The sequence below is a fragment of the Mustela erminea genome, chromosome 3, assembly GCF_009829155.1.
Source record: "Mustela erminea isolate mMusErm1 chromosome 3, mMusErm1.Pri, whole genome shotgun sequence".
Classification (NCBI taxonomy): domain Eukaryota; kingdom Metazoa; phylum Chordata; class Mammalia; order Carnivora; family Mustelidae; genus Mustela; species Mustela erminea.
In genome coordinates this window covers 56,196,116-56,214,019 of record NC_045616.1, presented here as the reverse complement: position 1 = coordinate 56,214,019, position 17,904 = coordinate 56,196,116, and the positions used below count along the sequence as shown (strand labels likewise).

Here is a 17,904-nt window from a genome sequence, read left to right as displayed (position 1 = left end):
AAATCACAACACAATAAAACAATCTACACTAAGTACACCAACGTTAGGCTGAAATAGCTACTATTTTAATTAACTATATCAATTCTGGGGAAAACAGTCACAGCCACAGCAATAACAACATTAAAAACAAACACATGGAGAAAATTTGGAAGCAGCCTACGGTATGGAAAGGAAAAGTCCTGAAGAAGGCATTCATGTAGAATGGCTACAGTTATTCAGAAGCTCAAAGGTCAGTTGTTTTCTTCCCAAGGGTCCTGCACAATTGTGCTCCCAGGTAAACTGTTGTCTTATAAACATTTTTGATGGGAATGGAATTAGCAGAAAAAGCTTTCATTTAGGGAAGATATTTCATTTTAGGGTTCCTATCTGTCCCCTCAAATATTTTGTTTTTAAGATTTTTATTTATTTATTTGAGAGAGAGTGAAAGCGAGAGAGATCACAGAGGGAGAGGGAGAAGGACGGCGGACTTGCCACTGAATGGGGAGCCTGAAGTGGGGTTTGATCCCAGGACCCTGAGCCGAAGGCAGACATTTACCTGACTGAGCCACCCAGGCATCCCTCAAATATCTATTTCCACTCTAAGTGGACATCACCTTATTTTCCATTCCACTAGGTGTGGCCATGTGCCCCACAATGACCAATAGAGGATAAGAAAGGATCTCATGGCAGTGGTGCCCACATAATCTACTTCCAAGAACTGTACAGAGCAGCAAACTATCCCTCTTCCAAGTTTAGGCTTGACACTGTTAGGATTTTCTCTAAGTAAATCAAACTAAAACTCAAAATATAGTCATCATTTTCCAGCCACACCATCTCCTTTTCCTGATTTCTATATTTCTATTAATGGTACTAAAATCACACTTAAGCTCAAAACCCTGGAGTTTAATTTTTCTCAATTTCTTCTTCCTTCCTCCTCTCCCCTAACACACAATTCGATCGTAAGTGCCGCACCCTCAAGCCCTCTTACAATTTAATCTTTTATTTTTATTTCAACAGCTGCTACTGTAATTCAGGTTCTCCTTGGGCAGTTAGCTATAAAAGCCTCCTAACTGGAGTGCCTGCTTCTAGGCTTGTCTCTGCATTAAGCATGATGTTTATTTGATGAAATTTTGCTAACTTCCTCCTAAACACTCGGCATCGTGTTGGGTTCTCATAATAACATCCCACTGACAGGTCACCTTCCTGAACTCGAGTTCTGACATGGTCAACACCCTGCTGAAAACCCTTCAATAGCCATCAAGTGTCACCTCACTGGGCACCAATATATTTGCACATTCTGGTGTCTCCTTACCTTTGCAGACCTTTATCCTCGTCGTCCCCTACCTGTGCCCATCTCTTCAGTAAAGACCAGTCCCTCCATTTCCCTTGAGACTTTGTTCATTCTCTTCTCTCTCCCTCTGGAAGAACTTCCTTAACATCCTCCTCAAAAATGGTGAATACACTAAATTCACTTTTTTTTTTTTAATAAAGATTTTATTTATTTATTTGACAGAGAGAAATCACAAGTAGATGGAGAGGCAGGCAGAGAGAGAGAGAGAGGGAAGCAGGCTCCCTGCTGAGCAGAGAGCCCGATGCGGGACTCGATCTCAGGACTCCGAGATCATGACCTGAGCCGAAGGCAGCGGCTTAACCCACTGAGCCACCCAGGCGCCCTAAATTCACTTTTAATAATTAAAATGAAATATCTTTTTGATGTTTTCATTATATTCTGGTTGCATAGAGAATAAGTATTTCTTCCTTAAAGGCTCCTAAGACCAGCTGAGGATTTAACAAGAAAACATTTAAAGCCTGGTCTTACAGAGATGTGAATTTTTTTTTTTAATAATCTTTTTACTATTTAATTATGATTTAATTATTGAAGACCTCAAGTTACAGATAAAAATCCTATAAAAACAATTATGCTTTACTATATCTAGTTCATAGAAGAATGGGGATTCTACTTATGGCAGACATGGATATAGGCAGATTAGTAATAAAATTTCACCAAAGCAATTTAGGTAATTACATCTTGGATTTCTGATGTTTCCATGCCATCCATTACTTTAAAATGTTTCACACCAATGTCTCATTTTTAAGAGCAATATACTGTTCTCCGATATCTTAATTTATTTGTTTCTAATAGTGAAAGGGGCACATCCAATGGGAAGTATGTCTCTCACACGAAGACTAGTGTGAGCTCCATTAGTGTAGTGATTACTGCTTTTTTCCCTCAAAATCACCAATATCAAAACTCACGAGGCCTCTCTGTTCATTGTGAGGTGCCCTAGGTCCCAACTCTGACCCACAAACTCAGAAACTCTAAGGATGAGGACCATATTTAAACAGCTCTCCAGATACTTTTTATGTAGTTTAATTTTGAGAACTGCTGTCCTAGCTAGAGGTGGCTTGCTTGCTTATGGGCAAATATAAATTTTATTGGATACAACAGGCACTTAATAAAGCCTTAACAAAATGCTGGGCTTCCTCTTGCCCACTATGACTGCCCAACTCGTCCTCAAAAAAAAAAAAAAAAAAAGGAAGAGAGAACTTTGAACAACTGTCAAAGAAAGTATTGTACAGAGGTTATGGGTAGTTTGACACTGGCCTCTCACACAAGCTTCCTGTGTGTAAATCCCAAGCATGCAACTTACTATTTTAGTGAATTTGGACACCTTCCTTTTCTGTGCCTAGATTTCCCTATCTGAATTATGGGGAGAAGAACAATACCAATGAGCTGCAAATAGGTAGTCAGTGTATGTAAAGCAATTATAAGAGTACACAGTGCTAGCTGTTAGATTATTTTAAAGCTAATATATATAATACTATTGGTATTGAGACTCCCTTGTAACCTAACTATAGGCGAATATAGTAACTTTTTTCTGAACTTAAGCCTAACCCCATTCAGTGAGTTTTAAACAACAACAAACTCCCCCAAACCAAAATGCTTTCAAATTAACCACTGTCTCAAGAAAATAAAGCTTTCAGAATCTGGCTACGTGGCTCTGTATTTGGTCACATTTTCAAAACAAGGGGGTTTTCAGTAAGGTGTTGGGGCAGAACAAATTTGTTCAGTGTCTATGGTGGAAATAAGGGATTCCTTCAGCCTAATCCAAACAGAAATCCTACTGGTTCACAGAAGATAAACATGAAAAGACAATCAAACCTTCAGCTCAGACTCTCACTTTTCCTCCTGCTTCTCTGCATTTCTCACCTCTAGGGACTCAGGACAGACCGCCAGCAGATGCCCTCTGCCCTGGCCCTATGAGGGAGAATTGTTGCATTAGACGCAGTGGCTAACTCTAATTCGTAAACTGCATTTCCCATCGGCAGTTCCCATGATCGGGTTTAACACCTTCAGTGAAGCTGTATTCACAATCACAGGATTATGAGGACTGCATCAAGCAATGTAAGAGAAGTTACAAAAAGAAACTCTGAAAGGTGACTGGAAGTCAGTTACCCTCCTTTGGTCCCAAGTGCCAGAAACTGGAAGAGACAGCCCAGAGGCTGACTCGATGGTCACATGGAGAGATACGAAGAGGGAACTGGCCTAAGTTTTCCATGAATATGATCAAGGTACTTTGTAAAACCAGAGATTGGAAATGTTGACTGTTCTATTTTTTTCATGACAGTAGCAAGTCACTATTTTCAATTAATTCAGATTATTTCTAGTTCACTCTTAACAGTATCATAAACTAAAAAATCACTCTGGTAACAGTCACAAGCTAATGGGAACTGAATGAACTACAAGGCACTTAAAATCTTAACCTTTGTAAATATAAAAGTTGAGCTGAAAATGTTTCCCCTATGGCCAAAATGTGTAGCAAATACAATCAAACATACACGGTAAGTTCACTGAATTATCTACTCAGAGTTTAACAGCTGCTAAAGATTGTGTTAATTGTAACTCTTTACAGTCTATATTTTATGAATAATAGTAATAAGATATAGTTTATATGTCTTTGACTTTCTGTAAGGGTAAAAATTACAAATTATATAAGCTACAGAGACACTAGTATTTTAAAAGCTTGTTTTACCAGGGCAAATTAATCTTAGAAAGAGAAGATAATGGTTACTTTAGCATCAGCGTTGTATAAAGTTTCAAATTCTTGCGTGACTCTAATAACAAACTTATAAAAATGTGCAAGAAGATAAAACAAACATTTACTTTTTAGCATTTCAGGAAGCATGTAAGTGAGCTAGAAGAAGATAAAAATTTTGGTGCTTGCTATTCAAGGCTTAATTACCAGGCTTCCTAGAGAGCCCCTTACAAATATTACCCATGTCTATCTAATGTTGCTTATGAAGGTGCTTTGCAGTGATTACAGAGAAAGTTATGGGCCATCAGGATTTGCAGAAATTCGGATTCCTGTGCTGCCCAGATGGGTGAAGCATTTCCTACAGTGTGGCCGGACATACCACATATGGTCCCAAAGGGATTTTGCTAAGATGGCACAGTTTAAATATGGTTACGACATCTGAACACAGACAGTGAACTGAGCTGTTGGGGCGCCCTGAGCACCACTCAATGCAGTAGAATCACCGTGCAAAAACAGACACGAGCTCTCTTCCACTTATTTTGCTCGGCATTCTCTATTCTATCGATCAAATATTTGCATCTATCTGTTTTTGCTTTTTATTCAAGGTGCTATGGAAATCGACGTAAATCAGGTGTAATTCATACTCTCAAGTGGCTTACAGGATAGGAGGAGAGAGAAAGGTAAAGAATGACCAGAGAGAATGTTAGCTGCTGGTGACTAACATGCGCAACTGACAGAGTGGGAAAAAAGGATAGTGCGGTTCTTCCTCCTCCCCCTCCCCCTCCTCCTCCCCCTCCCCCTCCTCCTCCCCCTCCCCCTCCTCCTCCCCCTCCCCCTCCTCCTCCTTCGTCTTCTTCTTCTTCTTTTTTTTTTTTTAAAGATTTTATTTATTTATTTGATAGAGAGAGATCACAAGTAGACGGAGAGGCAGGCAGAGAGAGAGAGAGGGAAGCAGGCTCCCTGCCGAGCAGAGAGCCCGATGCGGGACTCGATCCCAGGACCCTGAGATCATGACCTGAGCCGAAGGCAGTGGCTTAACCCACTGAGCCACCCAGGCGCCCTCTTTTTTTTTTAAAGATTTACTTATTTATACTGGGAGGAGAGAGAGAGAGAGCATGCATGGGGCGTGGAGAAGGGCACTGGGAGAGAGAAAGAGAATCTCAAGCAGACTCCCCACTGAGCATGGAGCTGACACAGGGCTCCATCTCATGGCCCTGAGAGCATGACCTGAGCCAAGAGTCGGCTGCTTCACTGACTGAGCCACCTGGGTCCCCCCAGTGTGGTCACTTGTATCTCTGGAGATGAAAAGCAGGAATTCCAGGACTCACATTATATAGAATGGAATGAAGGATGAGAATCTAAAGAAGCCTGGTAGGTGGGAATAGATGAAGTAAGAAGGGTATGTGCTGAGCACAGCAGCAGAAGACAGCCAGACAAAGCTGAGGAACAGCAAGAAATCCAGGTCAGTGAGGCCCTGGGTGCTGGTAGTCAAGAGAGGAAGCAGCTCAGAGCAGAGAGAAGGGATTCTAGATACAACTTCTTTCAAATGAGAGAACAACTGCTATATTGTTAATCATATATTCCATAGCTCACAGAATCTGGAATTAAGATCCAGCACGCATCCCTTAAAGCTCGTCAGAAAGCAGTATGCATTAGTGTTAGTATAAATGCCATAAATGACCAAATAAAGAGACCAAATGTATTATTTTTCAGTACGGATATATCCAACCATTTTTTTCTTAAGGCTAAGTGCTTTTCTGTTTTTTTGTTGTTGTTGTTGTTTGTTTTTGTTTTGTTTTGTTTTTTAGAGTTTTTTTTTAATTTTTTTTTATTTTTATTTATTTATTGGACAGAGAGATCACAAGTAGGCAGAGAGGCAGGCAGAGAGAGAGGAGGAAGCAGGCTCCCCGCTGAGCAGAGAGCCCAATGCAGGGCTCGATCCCAGGACCCTGGGATCATGACCTGAGCCAAAGGCAGAGGCTTAAACCACTGAGCCACCCAGGCGCCCCTACTTTTCTGTTTTTAAAAATAAAAAACTAACATTTTTAAAAACACACACAACTATGTATGCAAGGTTACTTCTAATAAACAAAGAAAAATTGCAATTCTCCATTTAGGATTACTGTTTCTAAAAAGAGATCGCTAGAAGCACCAGCACATTGATGTTGAGATGTCATTTGCCTTAGAGAGGTGTTTAGTATGGATGGCACTATATCTGAGAAAGTAGCTTTTTTAAGGAAAAAGACAGGCTGAAACATTTTCTACTTGAATGAAGAAGTAGTAAAGACGGATTAGATTCTATGTAATTTAGGTTCTGTAACTAGAAAACAACCTGAAACTGAAAGAAAATTCTTCTTCTTATCGTCTATGTTTTTAAAGATGGTTTCTGTATCTCAAGGAGCTCTAGCAGTCTGTAAGTACCAAAAGAGTTTCACATGCCTTACATACAGGCTTCTGAAATGACATAGATGATTACTCTGTTTTTTGCAGCATTTTCTTTCTTTCTTTCTTTCCTTCTTTCTTTTTTTTTTTTTTTTTAGATTTTATTTATTTATTTGACAAAGAGAGTGATCACAAGTAGGCAGAGAGGCAGGCAGAGAGAGAGGGAGGAAGCAGGCTCCCCACCGAGCAGAGAGCCCGATGCTCGATGCTCGGCTAGATCATCCCAGGACCCAGGGATCATGACCTGAGCAGAAGGCAGAAGCTTAACTCACTGAGCCACCCAGGCGCCCCTTTTGCAGCATTTTCAATCCTACCATTACAAAGATTAAAAACAAAACAAAACAATAATGTATGAAACGTGTACTCCAGAAATATGAATCCGTAACTCAGCTTGCACTCACATAATTCTCATTTGGGCCCATGTATTCTGCCGTAACTGTTATTTTGTTTGAAATACAGAAGTCAGGTGGTCTTGGTTTGGGATATTTTACATTTCCCAACAACAAAGAATCTATAAGCCACTTAAGAATAGTAGTTGCTGAAAATTCTTAAAGATTTTATGACTAGTGAATAATGCTTGTTATGAACTGCTGCTAAAGTTGGGTGCTTCTGCCTAGGATATCGAACATGGTTCTGCCTCCAACCAGTTTAGAGAACTTTTGTGGGTCACACAGTTCTCATTATCCTTTCTCGTATTTCTTCACCATTCGTTTCTCTCTTTCTACCTCATACCAGATCAGCAAGCAAAAGTGTTATTTTAATTTTATTTATTTATTTCTTCATGTATCTGGGGCAGTTCCAATCTAGTCCTTATGAGCTGCTGAGACATGTTTTTTTTTCAGTGTAGTCGGACAATGACCTGCAGTAGGTCTGAGAGGCAATGCAGAAGTTTCTATTTTTACCCAGTGACCCAAAAGATTCCTGGGCCCATTAAAGTTTGAGAAGTAACGCTCTCTCCCCACACACAAACTTTTGTGGCATATAGAAAAGATCATATTAAGATCATCTTCACATATTTTGAAAGACTAGTGAATTATTTAGAAGGGAAAGATCAAAGCCTATTTTTCTCAGTGATAGAATACTTGTACTGACACTACTACTGGTAAATTAACTTTCAAAGGAAAGTTATGGCTTTGCTTTGGTATACCCATCAAACAGATCAGCATGTAATAATACAGCTATGTGATTCCTAGTGTCATGCCAATTCCTCTCCTCATGTTCTATAAATATTATGCTAAATTAGTTTCTCCATTTAACAAAAGTTTTGTTAGAATAAGCTGTTCAAATATAATCAAATATTACGGTTCGAATGAAAGGTTTAGCAGATGACATAAGACCAGGTTTTATATAATATATTATTATATTTACCATGTTTACTTTACTATATTCTAGATTCAGAACATCGTTTTTTTTTTAAGATTTATTTATTTATTTATTTGAGTGAGCGAGAGAGAGCGAGCGAGCAGGGGGAGAAGCAGAGCGGGAGAGGGAGAGAGAATCTTCAAGTAGATTCCTCTATCAAAGAAAAATAATGAATATAAAAGAGTTATCTTTAAAAATCAATAACAAATAGTCATCTTCAGACCTTAGTCAGTTAGCAAAGTACACAGAAGAATTAAATACGGTTATACATTTTCGTATAAGATAATCCAAGACATATTCCCATAATTACACAAAGTGGTTATTTCTAATACATCAGTCAGAAAGAGAAACTGACATTCCAAGTTGATAATGAACTAGTCAATGTTCAATGTGGTGGCTCTTTGTTAGTTGGGAAAAAAAAGTAGGTAAGGAATACAAGGTCAGAAAAACTTGAAAATGGGGGAGAAAAGGGTTTTGTTTAACTGTATTTATTGCACTAACCCTTTAAATCCAAAACCAATTATAAACATTGTGGTGCTTTCAATAATTGCCCGCTGAGTGTGTAAATTTAAAATGGCAATTTCAATTTTTATTTCACCTAGACAAGGAAGAAAATAGAATTGAATACTAATTAGTGTATGTGTGTCGTACACCTGAAAGATTAGGGGAATACTGTGCTCATTATAAGTGAGTTTAAGCAAAGCACTCAAATGTTTCATTTGAAGTACTGAATATAAACAAAAGAATTAAGTGACAAGGGAAATTAATAATGCTCAGACAGAAAATTGGGTACATGAGTAGACTTCCTAGAGCCTCTTAGATATGATTTTCCTTTAAGAAAAGGATACATTTTTTTCTTTTAAACAAGTAACTTGGAAAATAAGATGTTATGAAAGAATACAGTAATATAATAACTTGAACATAATCTCAGAATACTTATTAAAATGACAATTGAGAGTTTTCAGTTCTCCCTCCGTTTTACACAAGACTTTTTCATTTAATATAAAAGCCTTTTTATTTACTTATATTGCTTTTCTCTGAGAGTTCATTATCATCTTCAGACTAAAAGCAAAATAATAGCAATAAAAAATAATGATAGACCGCTTAAAAATAAAAGAGGTATTAAATTATTCTACTTAAAAAATAAATTATTCTACTTAAGTTTACAAAGTTATATTTAACCTAAATTTCTCTAAGAGTCAACCAATGTCCTGTTCCACTGAGGCTATTTTTACCTATAACTATTGGGATAAAGGGAACTTAAAATTAATTTGTACTTTGAAAGGCAGAATGATGTGCAAGTTAAGGAGGCAATAAACTGGGACAAAGTAAGAGAAAAGTCAGGACATGAAACATTAATAAGGTGTTTCTTAGAGAAAATTTCGCAAAAGTATGTTATTTATGGTTTATTGAAACATGGCTATGACTAAATCTTGCAAACATAATTTGCCAAACAGAAACCCCGACGCAAGCTTGCGTCGTCTCAAGCCGTTCTGCAACTTCTGCTACGAATCTTAATTTCCAGAGTTTTATCATGATTGCCACCCCACAAATCACAACAGTCCACTATGGTGATTTAAAAAAAATGGTCTCTGCCGTGATTTTTAACAATAAAAGATACCCATTTTTTTGTTGTTCTGCAGCTATTTAAAACCTTAATTTTATCTTCATTACTCTGGGATTGGAACTGTGTAGATATATCATGTCCACTCTCTGGAATTCTCTTTGTGCACAATGCCATAGATTCGAAAAATCAAGCGTAATTTAAGAAGCAATTTCTGCAAATGCATGCAAAAATAAATGCATAAAACAAAACAGTATCAGGTAACCACCTGGAGCCATATAGATAAAAGAAATGTATATAGGCAGGATATGTAAAAATTCATAAGAAACCTGAATAAAAGAAATATCTGAAGGAGACCTTAGCCCAGTTCCTAAGGTAAGGAAGTCATGTTACTTGGCCATAAATCAGTTTCTCATTCTATTAAAGTCCTGTAAGGCAATCCCTGTACATTGCCCCTAATAACTTCAAATCATGGATTTTCACATTAAAAATTACCCCTGACTCAAAATATATTGTAAACAAAAACAGCTCAACTATTTAAATCAAAATTCTGTAACAGTTCCCTGGAATAAGCCCCAAATATTTTAGTATGTATGAATCTTCATATATATTTAACTCACACACTTAATCAGAACACGTTCCTCTATACACAAGTCATGAATTTCCATACGATGGTCCTCAGATTCTCACCTGGTGCCTTTGATTGTGCTGTTCCATGGATTTTTTTTCTCTATAGAAAGCCATTTCCCAAGGCCCACCTAAAATACTATTCTCCCTTAAGTTTTTTACATGATAATTATGTCTTCCACTAATCCCATCACACACTGGGCCTTCCTTCTCTTCAGCACACATCAATGTCTTGTTAGATGTTACTAATGTGCTCTCCCTAACAGAGGTATAATCTTTCACAGAAATTATGGTTTAATCACCTTTTCTGTCCCCATAATATGTAGTTTACTATCTCACTTCAGCAAAGGCATCAAAAAGCGTTTAACTGGATTAAATAGAAGTTTCTGGTATTACTACCATCCAACCCATTTTAGGGAAATCACTTACTATCTTGGTATATCATGTTTTGTTTTTTTTTTTTCTGTTTAAAAAAAAAGCTGGCTGATGGTAATAAATGAAACAGCATGAACTGATACACTCTCAACTACTGAAAGAAGGCACTGATGGCATTTTAGGGATTCTCATAATCTATTTTGTACTTTACATGCTTTGCGCATGTGAAACCAATTCTGAGACAGAGAAAGAAAAGACGCAATTTTTACTTTCTTCAAGGGTCAGCAGTTGCTGTTAAATGTTAAGTACTAATGAACACATGGCATATGTAAAAAACCTCATTCTTTGATATGTACCTTAAAACAGACATATTTGCAGCCCAAGAATTTCAACATTTTTAACCCTGTTAATGCACTTTTCAGTCAATGTACAGATATCCCACAGTTTCAGATTTTATACCCAATTTGGACTCAACTAAATCATCCTGCCCTCTGACCATAAAGAGAAGTCACACTTTGGGCTCTGACTTGTATTCTTTCTGAAATGATTCTGGTCATTCCTTGGCATTCACCTTGTCCTATCCCATGTGTTACCTGAATCCATGGCCATCGGTCATTTTCTGCAGCTGTCCATGCATTGATAAGCCCCTTCTTATTGAGACGCGCATAGTAGGGATACCACTTCTGGAGTCCGAAGAGAGCTCGGTGGGTAGAGGAAGCTGTGATTTGCTGATTTGATATGATTCCACCTTCAATTCCCAATGGGCCCGAGCACTCTGGGAACAAATTAGGAAAAGATGTGAATATATATCAGAAAAAAGTCACTCTCAGAATGTGGCTATTAGATTTGATAGGAGATATTTTTAAAATAAATTTAATTTGTCCCATTATGCCTTGCGAGTGCCACCTACTTTACAGACCTGTCATTGACCTCCACATGAAGAAAATAATTCTTTCTCCTCATGACACTCTTCTTCCTTTGCTTTGAGTGTGGCACCACAACAGATAACCGCCATCTGCATTACGATTCTACATTACTCACTGTCATCCCTTGGCTGCTGAGCACATTAATGGAAGTATAATGCCTTAAAGGGCCTATCTCATATTTTATGCTTTCAGAAATTAGCATACCTCCTAAATTGTAAACCCTCAATAAATATCCTTGATCCAATAAATATCCTTGATCTTGAACTGCCTGCATCTGAGTTTTGTGTCAAAATCATTTTTATATTGACTTAGCATTTCTCATTACTATAATTTTTTTGACTTAAATTTTTATAAACATTATGTATGCTTCCAACAAAAAGAGCAAAGTGCAAATCTGTCAACATTTGATAATAACATTTAATAATAATAACTTATAACATCTTATAAGTAATAGAAAATGTGTAGACAAAATATATTTATAAAGTAAGCAGGTAAACTCCCTGACATTGTACATAACTTACGTACACTAATAAGTAAATCAAGATATTAAAGTATTTACATTTCTAATATTTTAAATTCAAAATTCACAACTATACATATAGGTATTTTCACATACATTTTAATTCTCTTTTTAAAATATTTCTTTATATTTGCAACTTGGAAACTGAAGAAAAATTTCTTAAATTTTTAAATTCTAACAGTAAGGCATAATACAATTCTAATATGTTCTCAGATACCAAATTTTATCAGATTTTAAAATTAAAAATGAAGGCAAATGCATCTAAAAAGTAAGTATATTTTTATATATATTTGAATTTCTTCTTTCATAAAATTTCACCACAAACTACATTAAATTCAATTTTGAAAATTCAGAATAAGTAATGTTATGACAAAATGAAAAGTAATACCTAGTTATCTTAATTTCAGTTATACATACTATACTCAACTTTTTGTCATATTCAATTTGTATAATATGATAATCTCATTATAAAATATGCTATACTAACTTATCAGAATTCCTAAAAATATGAAAGGAGCATAGCTGCCATTATGAATTGTCAGTATATATGTAAGTCAACTTGATCAGTGATTGTCACCAAGCATATTTTGGGCTTTAATTAATATTGAAGCCCAACATTTGTCAGTAATTAAATGTTTACACTTAGATTGAGGATAGAAATATGAAAGAAAGAATTTTGCACTTGCATTATAATACTTTGAGAACTTACAAAGATGTTTCTCCTTGGGAATCATTCTATCATTAACCGTAAACATGCTTCTCTTTTCTATCCCTTGCTCAGAGAATAAGTAGCTCTAAACACATTACCTACTACTATTTCTCCAAGGCTTTAAAATCTTGAAACACTTTTTATAAAACAGATGGAAATGTGTGGATAAGTAATCATCTTTATCAGACTTTATTAGTAAAGATGGCATCAATAAAGAAAAAATTCCATCTTTGTAACTGATAACTGATACATCATTTACTTTTAGGTCAACGTACTATATCACTTTGAAGTCATTAAATTAAGAAGCCATTCATTTTTAGAATTGGATTTACTTATTAGTTCACTGTTTAGAATTAGAATTGCAGTACTAGGATAGATAATAATCTGATTTTCATATTTCAGAAAAATTAACCACCAAAACTTAGATGTTGAGCCTTTGGATTCTTCTTTTGCTTTCCATTTTAAACTTTAAGATCTTTACAGACTTCATAAAAGCAGTAGGAGACTTTCATGATGATACTTTGATTTTAGACAACCACAGGAGGCTAGCTTTTTAAGAATATTGCCTTTAAAGGAGTCTCAAGCATCCTTGTCCTTGATTTGTGCAATGTTTGGATGGGGAAAATGCAGCAGGCAAAAAGATCATTTACTGCAGGCCAGTCAGTACAACAGCAGAGAGAGAGATCCAGGTTTAATTTGACTTAATTTAGTTTAATGTATTAATTAAACTACATGATAGCTTTAGAAAGAACTTCATACCACTTAGGTGCATACTTCTAAAGACCTTATGCTGAACTGGACATTCTCTCCAAATCTGTAACCATTTTCAGCAAGAGAGATTAGACCTCAAGCCACACTATTCAGTAAGCCTACTTCATTGGAACTCCACCTACCAAACTCTACTTTTAACTAACATGTCAGCAAACACAGTGGCCAGGAACTGTTGCACTATCAGGTAAGTCAAATACCAATGAACAATTAAAACACGTATTTGTGTGTATATACATATACATATATCTTTTTTACTCTGCCATAAGACTCCCAATCTTTATTATGCCTGCATTACGCATTCACTGAAATGAAACATAATCCAAAAAATATAAAGTGACGTTATATTTTTATAGGGCTTCGCAGCTTACAAGGTATTTTTACATGAGCTACCTTATTGCTATGACATCAAATTTATCAGTATTTCTTTTCTCAGCCTTCGGTCCTACATTTTTTAAAAAATAAATTTTTACAACTCACTTACATACTGTATCCTGCCAATGAGTAAAGCCCACGAGAGGCAACATGACTATGTGTGGAGTTCTTGAATGAAGCATGCATTTTTGAAGTATCGGTTTACTTCCTTACCAGCTAGTGGCCCTCAGTTTTTCTTTTTTTAAATGTCGGGGTTATATTTGCAATGACGTGGATGGAACTAGAGTATATTATGCGAAGCGAACTAAGTCAGTCAGAGAAAGACAAATACCATATGATTTCACTCAAGTGTGGAGTTTAAGAAACAAAGATGAACATCGGGGAAGGAAAAAAGAGAGAGAGGGAAGCAAACCATAAGAGGCTCTTAACAATAGAGAACAAACTGATAGAGGGAGGTGGGTGGGGAATGGGCTAAGTGGGTGATGAGCATTCAGGATGGCATTTGTTCCGAAGAGCTCTGGGTATTGTATGTAAGCGATGAACCAGTGAATTCTACTCCTGAAACCAACAGTGCACTGTATGTTAACACACTAGGTTTTAAATAAAAAATTGAAAAAAAATAAAATAAAAATTGGGGTTACAATGACACCTTAATTCAACAGCTACGAGGTAAAAAGTGCTCTTCCTCTGTAATTATAAATTGTTAAAAAAGAATGAGCTTGGTTCTGTACAACCACTTGCATGTTAGAGCAGACTATGGAGGTGATCCTAGATCTTTAGCTTCTCTGGGATAGGCTCTGAGTCGTACACGCTGTTACATCCTTAGGTGTCCATAGTGGTTTGCACATAGAAAGGGTTTAAAGGACACGTGATGCATGTTAGTATTCGGGGCTATTTTTTTTTTTTTTCTAAACAGTGAACTAACAAGCCAATCTAAAGCTGTTACTGCATGTCACACTGAAAGTTGTCACAACAGCAACTCTTCTTCACTAATTACCTGGATCACAATCAAATGGGTGTCATCATAATTAAAAGTTCAAAATCCAATTTCCTTTTGCCTGTGCTATCTGCTTCCCCAATGTCCTATTAAGTTCAACAGTTATAAAAACTAATGAAGGAGTTGCAATTCAGAATGCAAATGATTATACACCTAAGATTAAGTGACCTTAAGCCGTGAACAATAAGATGCTTAAAAGGAAGACAATATGGAGATATATGTTGTCATCACTATCAACAAACAGGGGATAAATATGAAATATTAATTGATGAACAACATATTAGATGAACATTCGCAAGTCTGAAAAGAGCATTCACAAGTATTTTCTCACATCATCAAAATAAGACTACAAGAAGAATAGGGTTACCACACTTACTTAATCAATGAGGAAACCAGTGAGAAGGGAAGTTAAACCTTTAAAAAATGAATCTGGAATTGGAGCCAATTCTCTGCCTCACAAATAAAAAAATATCAATTGATAGAGTGAAGAGTTCAGTAGTTCTTCAAAAGTTGAATCTGGATCTTTTTCTTCTGCTGTTATTTTATATGGGGGATGTGTACTTATCCCAGGAAAGAGAATAAGAAAGAAACATGAAGGAAACATGTAGGATGTCACTAGAGGCATTCAGGATATGACAGATCTTTCCCAAAATGGGATATATTAAAACAATGGGTGACAGTTGATGGCAGTGAGTCACAGAAGTAAATACTGAGGTTTTGTTGTGGTTTGTGTTCCATGAAGTGTTAAAAATGAACCTGCTAAAAAAAAAAAAAAAAAAAAAAAAAAAAGAACCTGCTACCATTATTGGCCTGTACTGCTTATATAATAGGGATAGGCTAATTCAGTTCCAGCTAATTTATTGACTTCTCACTATGTGCCCATCCATCAATCCCTCATTTAATTTTGTTTTGAAAACTGTGTATTTATTAAAGGCTTGCTATATACTAGGGACTTTTCTAGGCAATGGTGAACAAAGCAGAAAAGGCCTCAGCTCTCAAGGAGTCATATTCTAGTGGGGAGAAAAACTGTAAACAAAATCTGAACAAACAAGGAATATCAAAGAGTGGTAAGGAAAGAAGAAGAAGAAAAAAAAAAAGGCAGGTGAAACAAGTGAAGGTGATCAGAGATGGCCTTTCTGAGAAGCGACACCCAACCTGATCTCTGAGGAGAAGCCGGAGCTGGGCTATTGTGCACCGGTTTCCTCAAAGAGTTTTCAGTCTGGTGGAAGAGACACACACAGAAATCAAACACATTTTAATATTATAGCAGATGCTGTGATGGTAGATGCACAGAATTCAACGGGATAAAAGAAGAAGGAATCGTAAACCAGGCTGGGACTCAGGGAAGGATTTCCAGGAAAAGAGTGGGAGCCAGCACAGTGAAGATGGGGAAGCACAGAGACAGGAAACAGCCTGGTGTGGTTGGGAAAGTAGAGGCAGTTCAGTATCCATAGACCAAGGCGGGTTGAGCAGGGATGGTCTCAGGATGAAGTGAAGAAACAGAGAGACCCTAGATTATTTTGTTCAAAGAACTTGCTGGGAGTTTTTGAAGGATTCGAACCATGGTCATATTTTCATTTAATATCTATCTTACCGGCTGTATGGTGGAGGGTAGATTTAAGAGGCGAAAAAATTATGGCTGAATACTGAATAGCGAGCTACTAAAATTGTGCAGGTGCAAAAGGATGCAGGTCTGAAAGAGGGACAAAAAAGAGGAAGAGTTCAAGGAATGTTCAGAAGGAAAGCTGGGCAGAGCTAGGGATAATGAGACGGTGGGTGAAAGAGAAACACAGTATCTTCAACGATGCTAGCTGGGATTACCCATGTCTCACAAATAACCCTGTTGAATCAAATCCCTTCCTTAAAATTTTATCAATTGTTCTTCTTGCTGCCGGACTGAACTTGGGGGGATCTGCCTTTGTCCCACCTGCTGTTGCCATGCAGACCCCACGAGGCTATACCCATATCCATCAGGTTGCAGGGACAGGATTGAAAAGTGAAAACCTGCTTCTATACTCAAGCCATACCCAGAACTTCCCTGCCCCAGAGTTCATGCACATGGGTTGTGTGTGTACATCTGTTGTCCCCCAAAACAGGGAGCTCCTTTGCGGGTATTTCAGAGGGAGCTAATCTTTTAAAATAAACATGAAAGATAAACAGCAAAAATCACAGGTAATATTATAACATTTTATTTGTGCAATTCAATTTTAAATTAAAAAAATAATTTCACCTATTCTCTCAAGAGGACTGATAGAGAGGCCTCCTTTGGAAATTATTTGTATGCTGAGTAAAGAAGGCCACTTCTTTCCTAATGAAAAAAAGGCGCTGATAGTCAAGTAAGTTACTGAGTTTTCTCCTGGTTGCCAGACAGCAACCAGGTACTTCTAAAACCTGTCCACCGTCATCCCTGATGTGGGCCCAGTGGCCACCTGATCAGTGCCAGCTTATGGCAGCAGAATACGGCCGTCTACATTTCCCGGCTGCTAGATCTGTGTTTATGCATCTGTAGTACTGTGTTTACTTTTGTCCGGTTTAACAATAATCCTGAATTAATGAGTCCAACCAACACTGATTACCAGAGGCTTTTAGGCACCATTTACATCGTTGGTTAAAATAATCGCTTAGCCTGAATTGCCCCAGCGGCCTGCAAATGTCTTCTGACCCAAGTCCTGATGGGCAGACTAACTCTGAGCAAGTGAGTAATGTCACCTGGCAGGTTGCGCAAGAACAGCTGAGCCAGCTAGGGCCAGGCCTCCGGTGCCCTCTCCGGAGCAACGTCCCTGCCTTTGCCAAGTCGGTGTGAATAAAACAGTCTCAAAGTGAAGTCCTTCTCACTCTGCAAACTCATTCCACTCATTCTGTGGAGTGTGGCAAAGAATGGCGTCTGCATTTTATTGATCTCGCAGCTGACAAGGAAGCAGTGCCTCAAGATGTCTCACATCTTGTTCCTGAATGTGCTGATTAAGCCTTTCAAATAAGGGAGATGTACGGCTGAATCCGTAACAGGAATGCACTGCTTTCATTTGCTCTATCTCAATATCCAGACATCTTCAGAATGAAAAGGATTTCAAATTAAAGCCATGTTAGCAACAAATCTCCTTTAAACATCTCCAGGCCTCTCTTTCTCTGAGCATCTCATCTTCTCAGAGGAGTGTGAGTTGTCTGCTGTGCTTAGCATAGCACGGTAATTGTGCTGAACACAAGCCCCAGAGAATGGATTACT

General features: G+C 37.4%; 1 protein-coding gene across 2 annotated transcripts in view; it reads right to left on the bottom strand.

Moving 5' to 3' along the window:
• EDIL3 (EGF like repeats and discoidin domains 3) overlaps positions 1 to 17,904 on the bottom strand; it is a 413,532-nt gene that overhangs the window by 131,924 nt on the left and 263,704 nt on the right. For both annotated transcript variants that reach the window (XM_032335811.1, XM_032335809.1), the window contains one exon: positions 10,980 to 11,161. In XM_032335811.1, the coding sequence (XP_032191702.1) occupies positions 10,980 to 11,161 (182 nt within the window). The remainder of the gene's footprint in view (positions 1 to 10,979; positions 11,162 to 17,904) is intronic.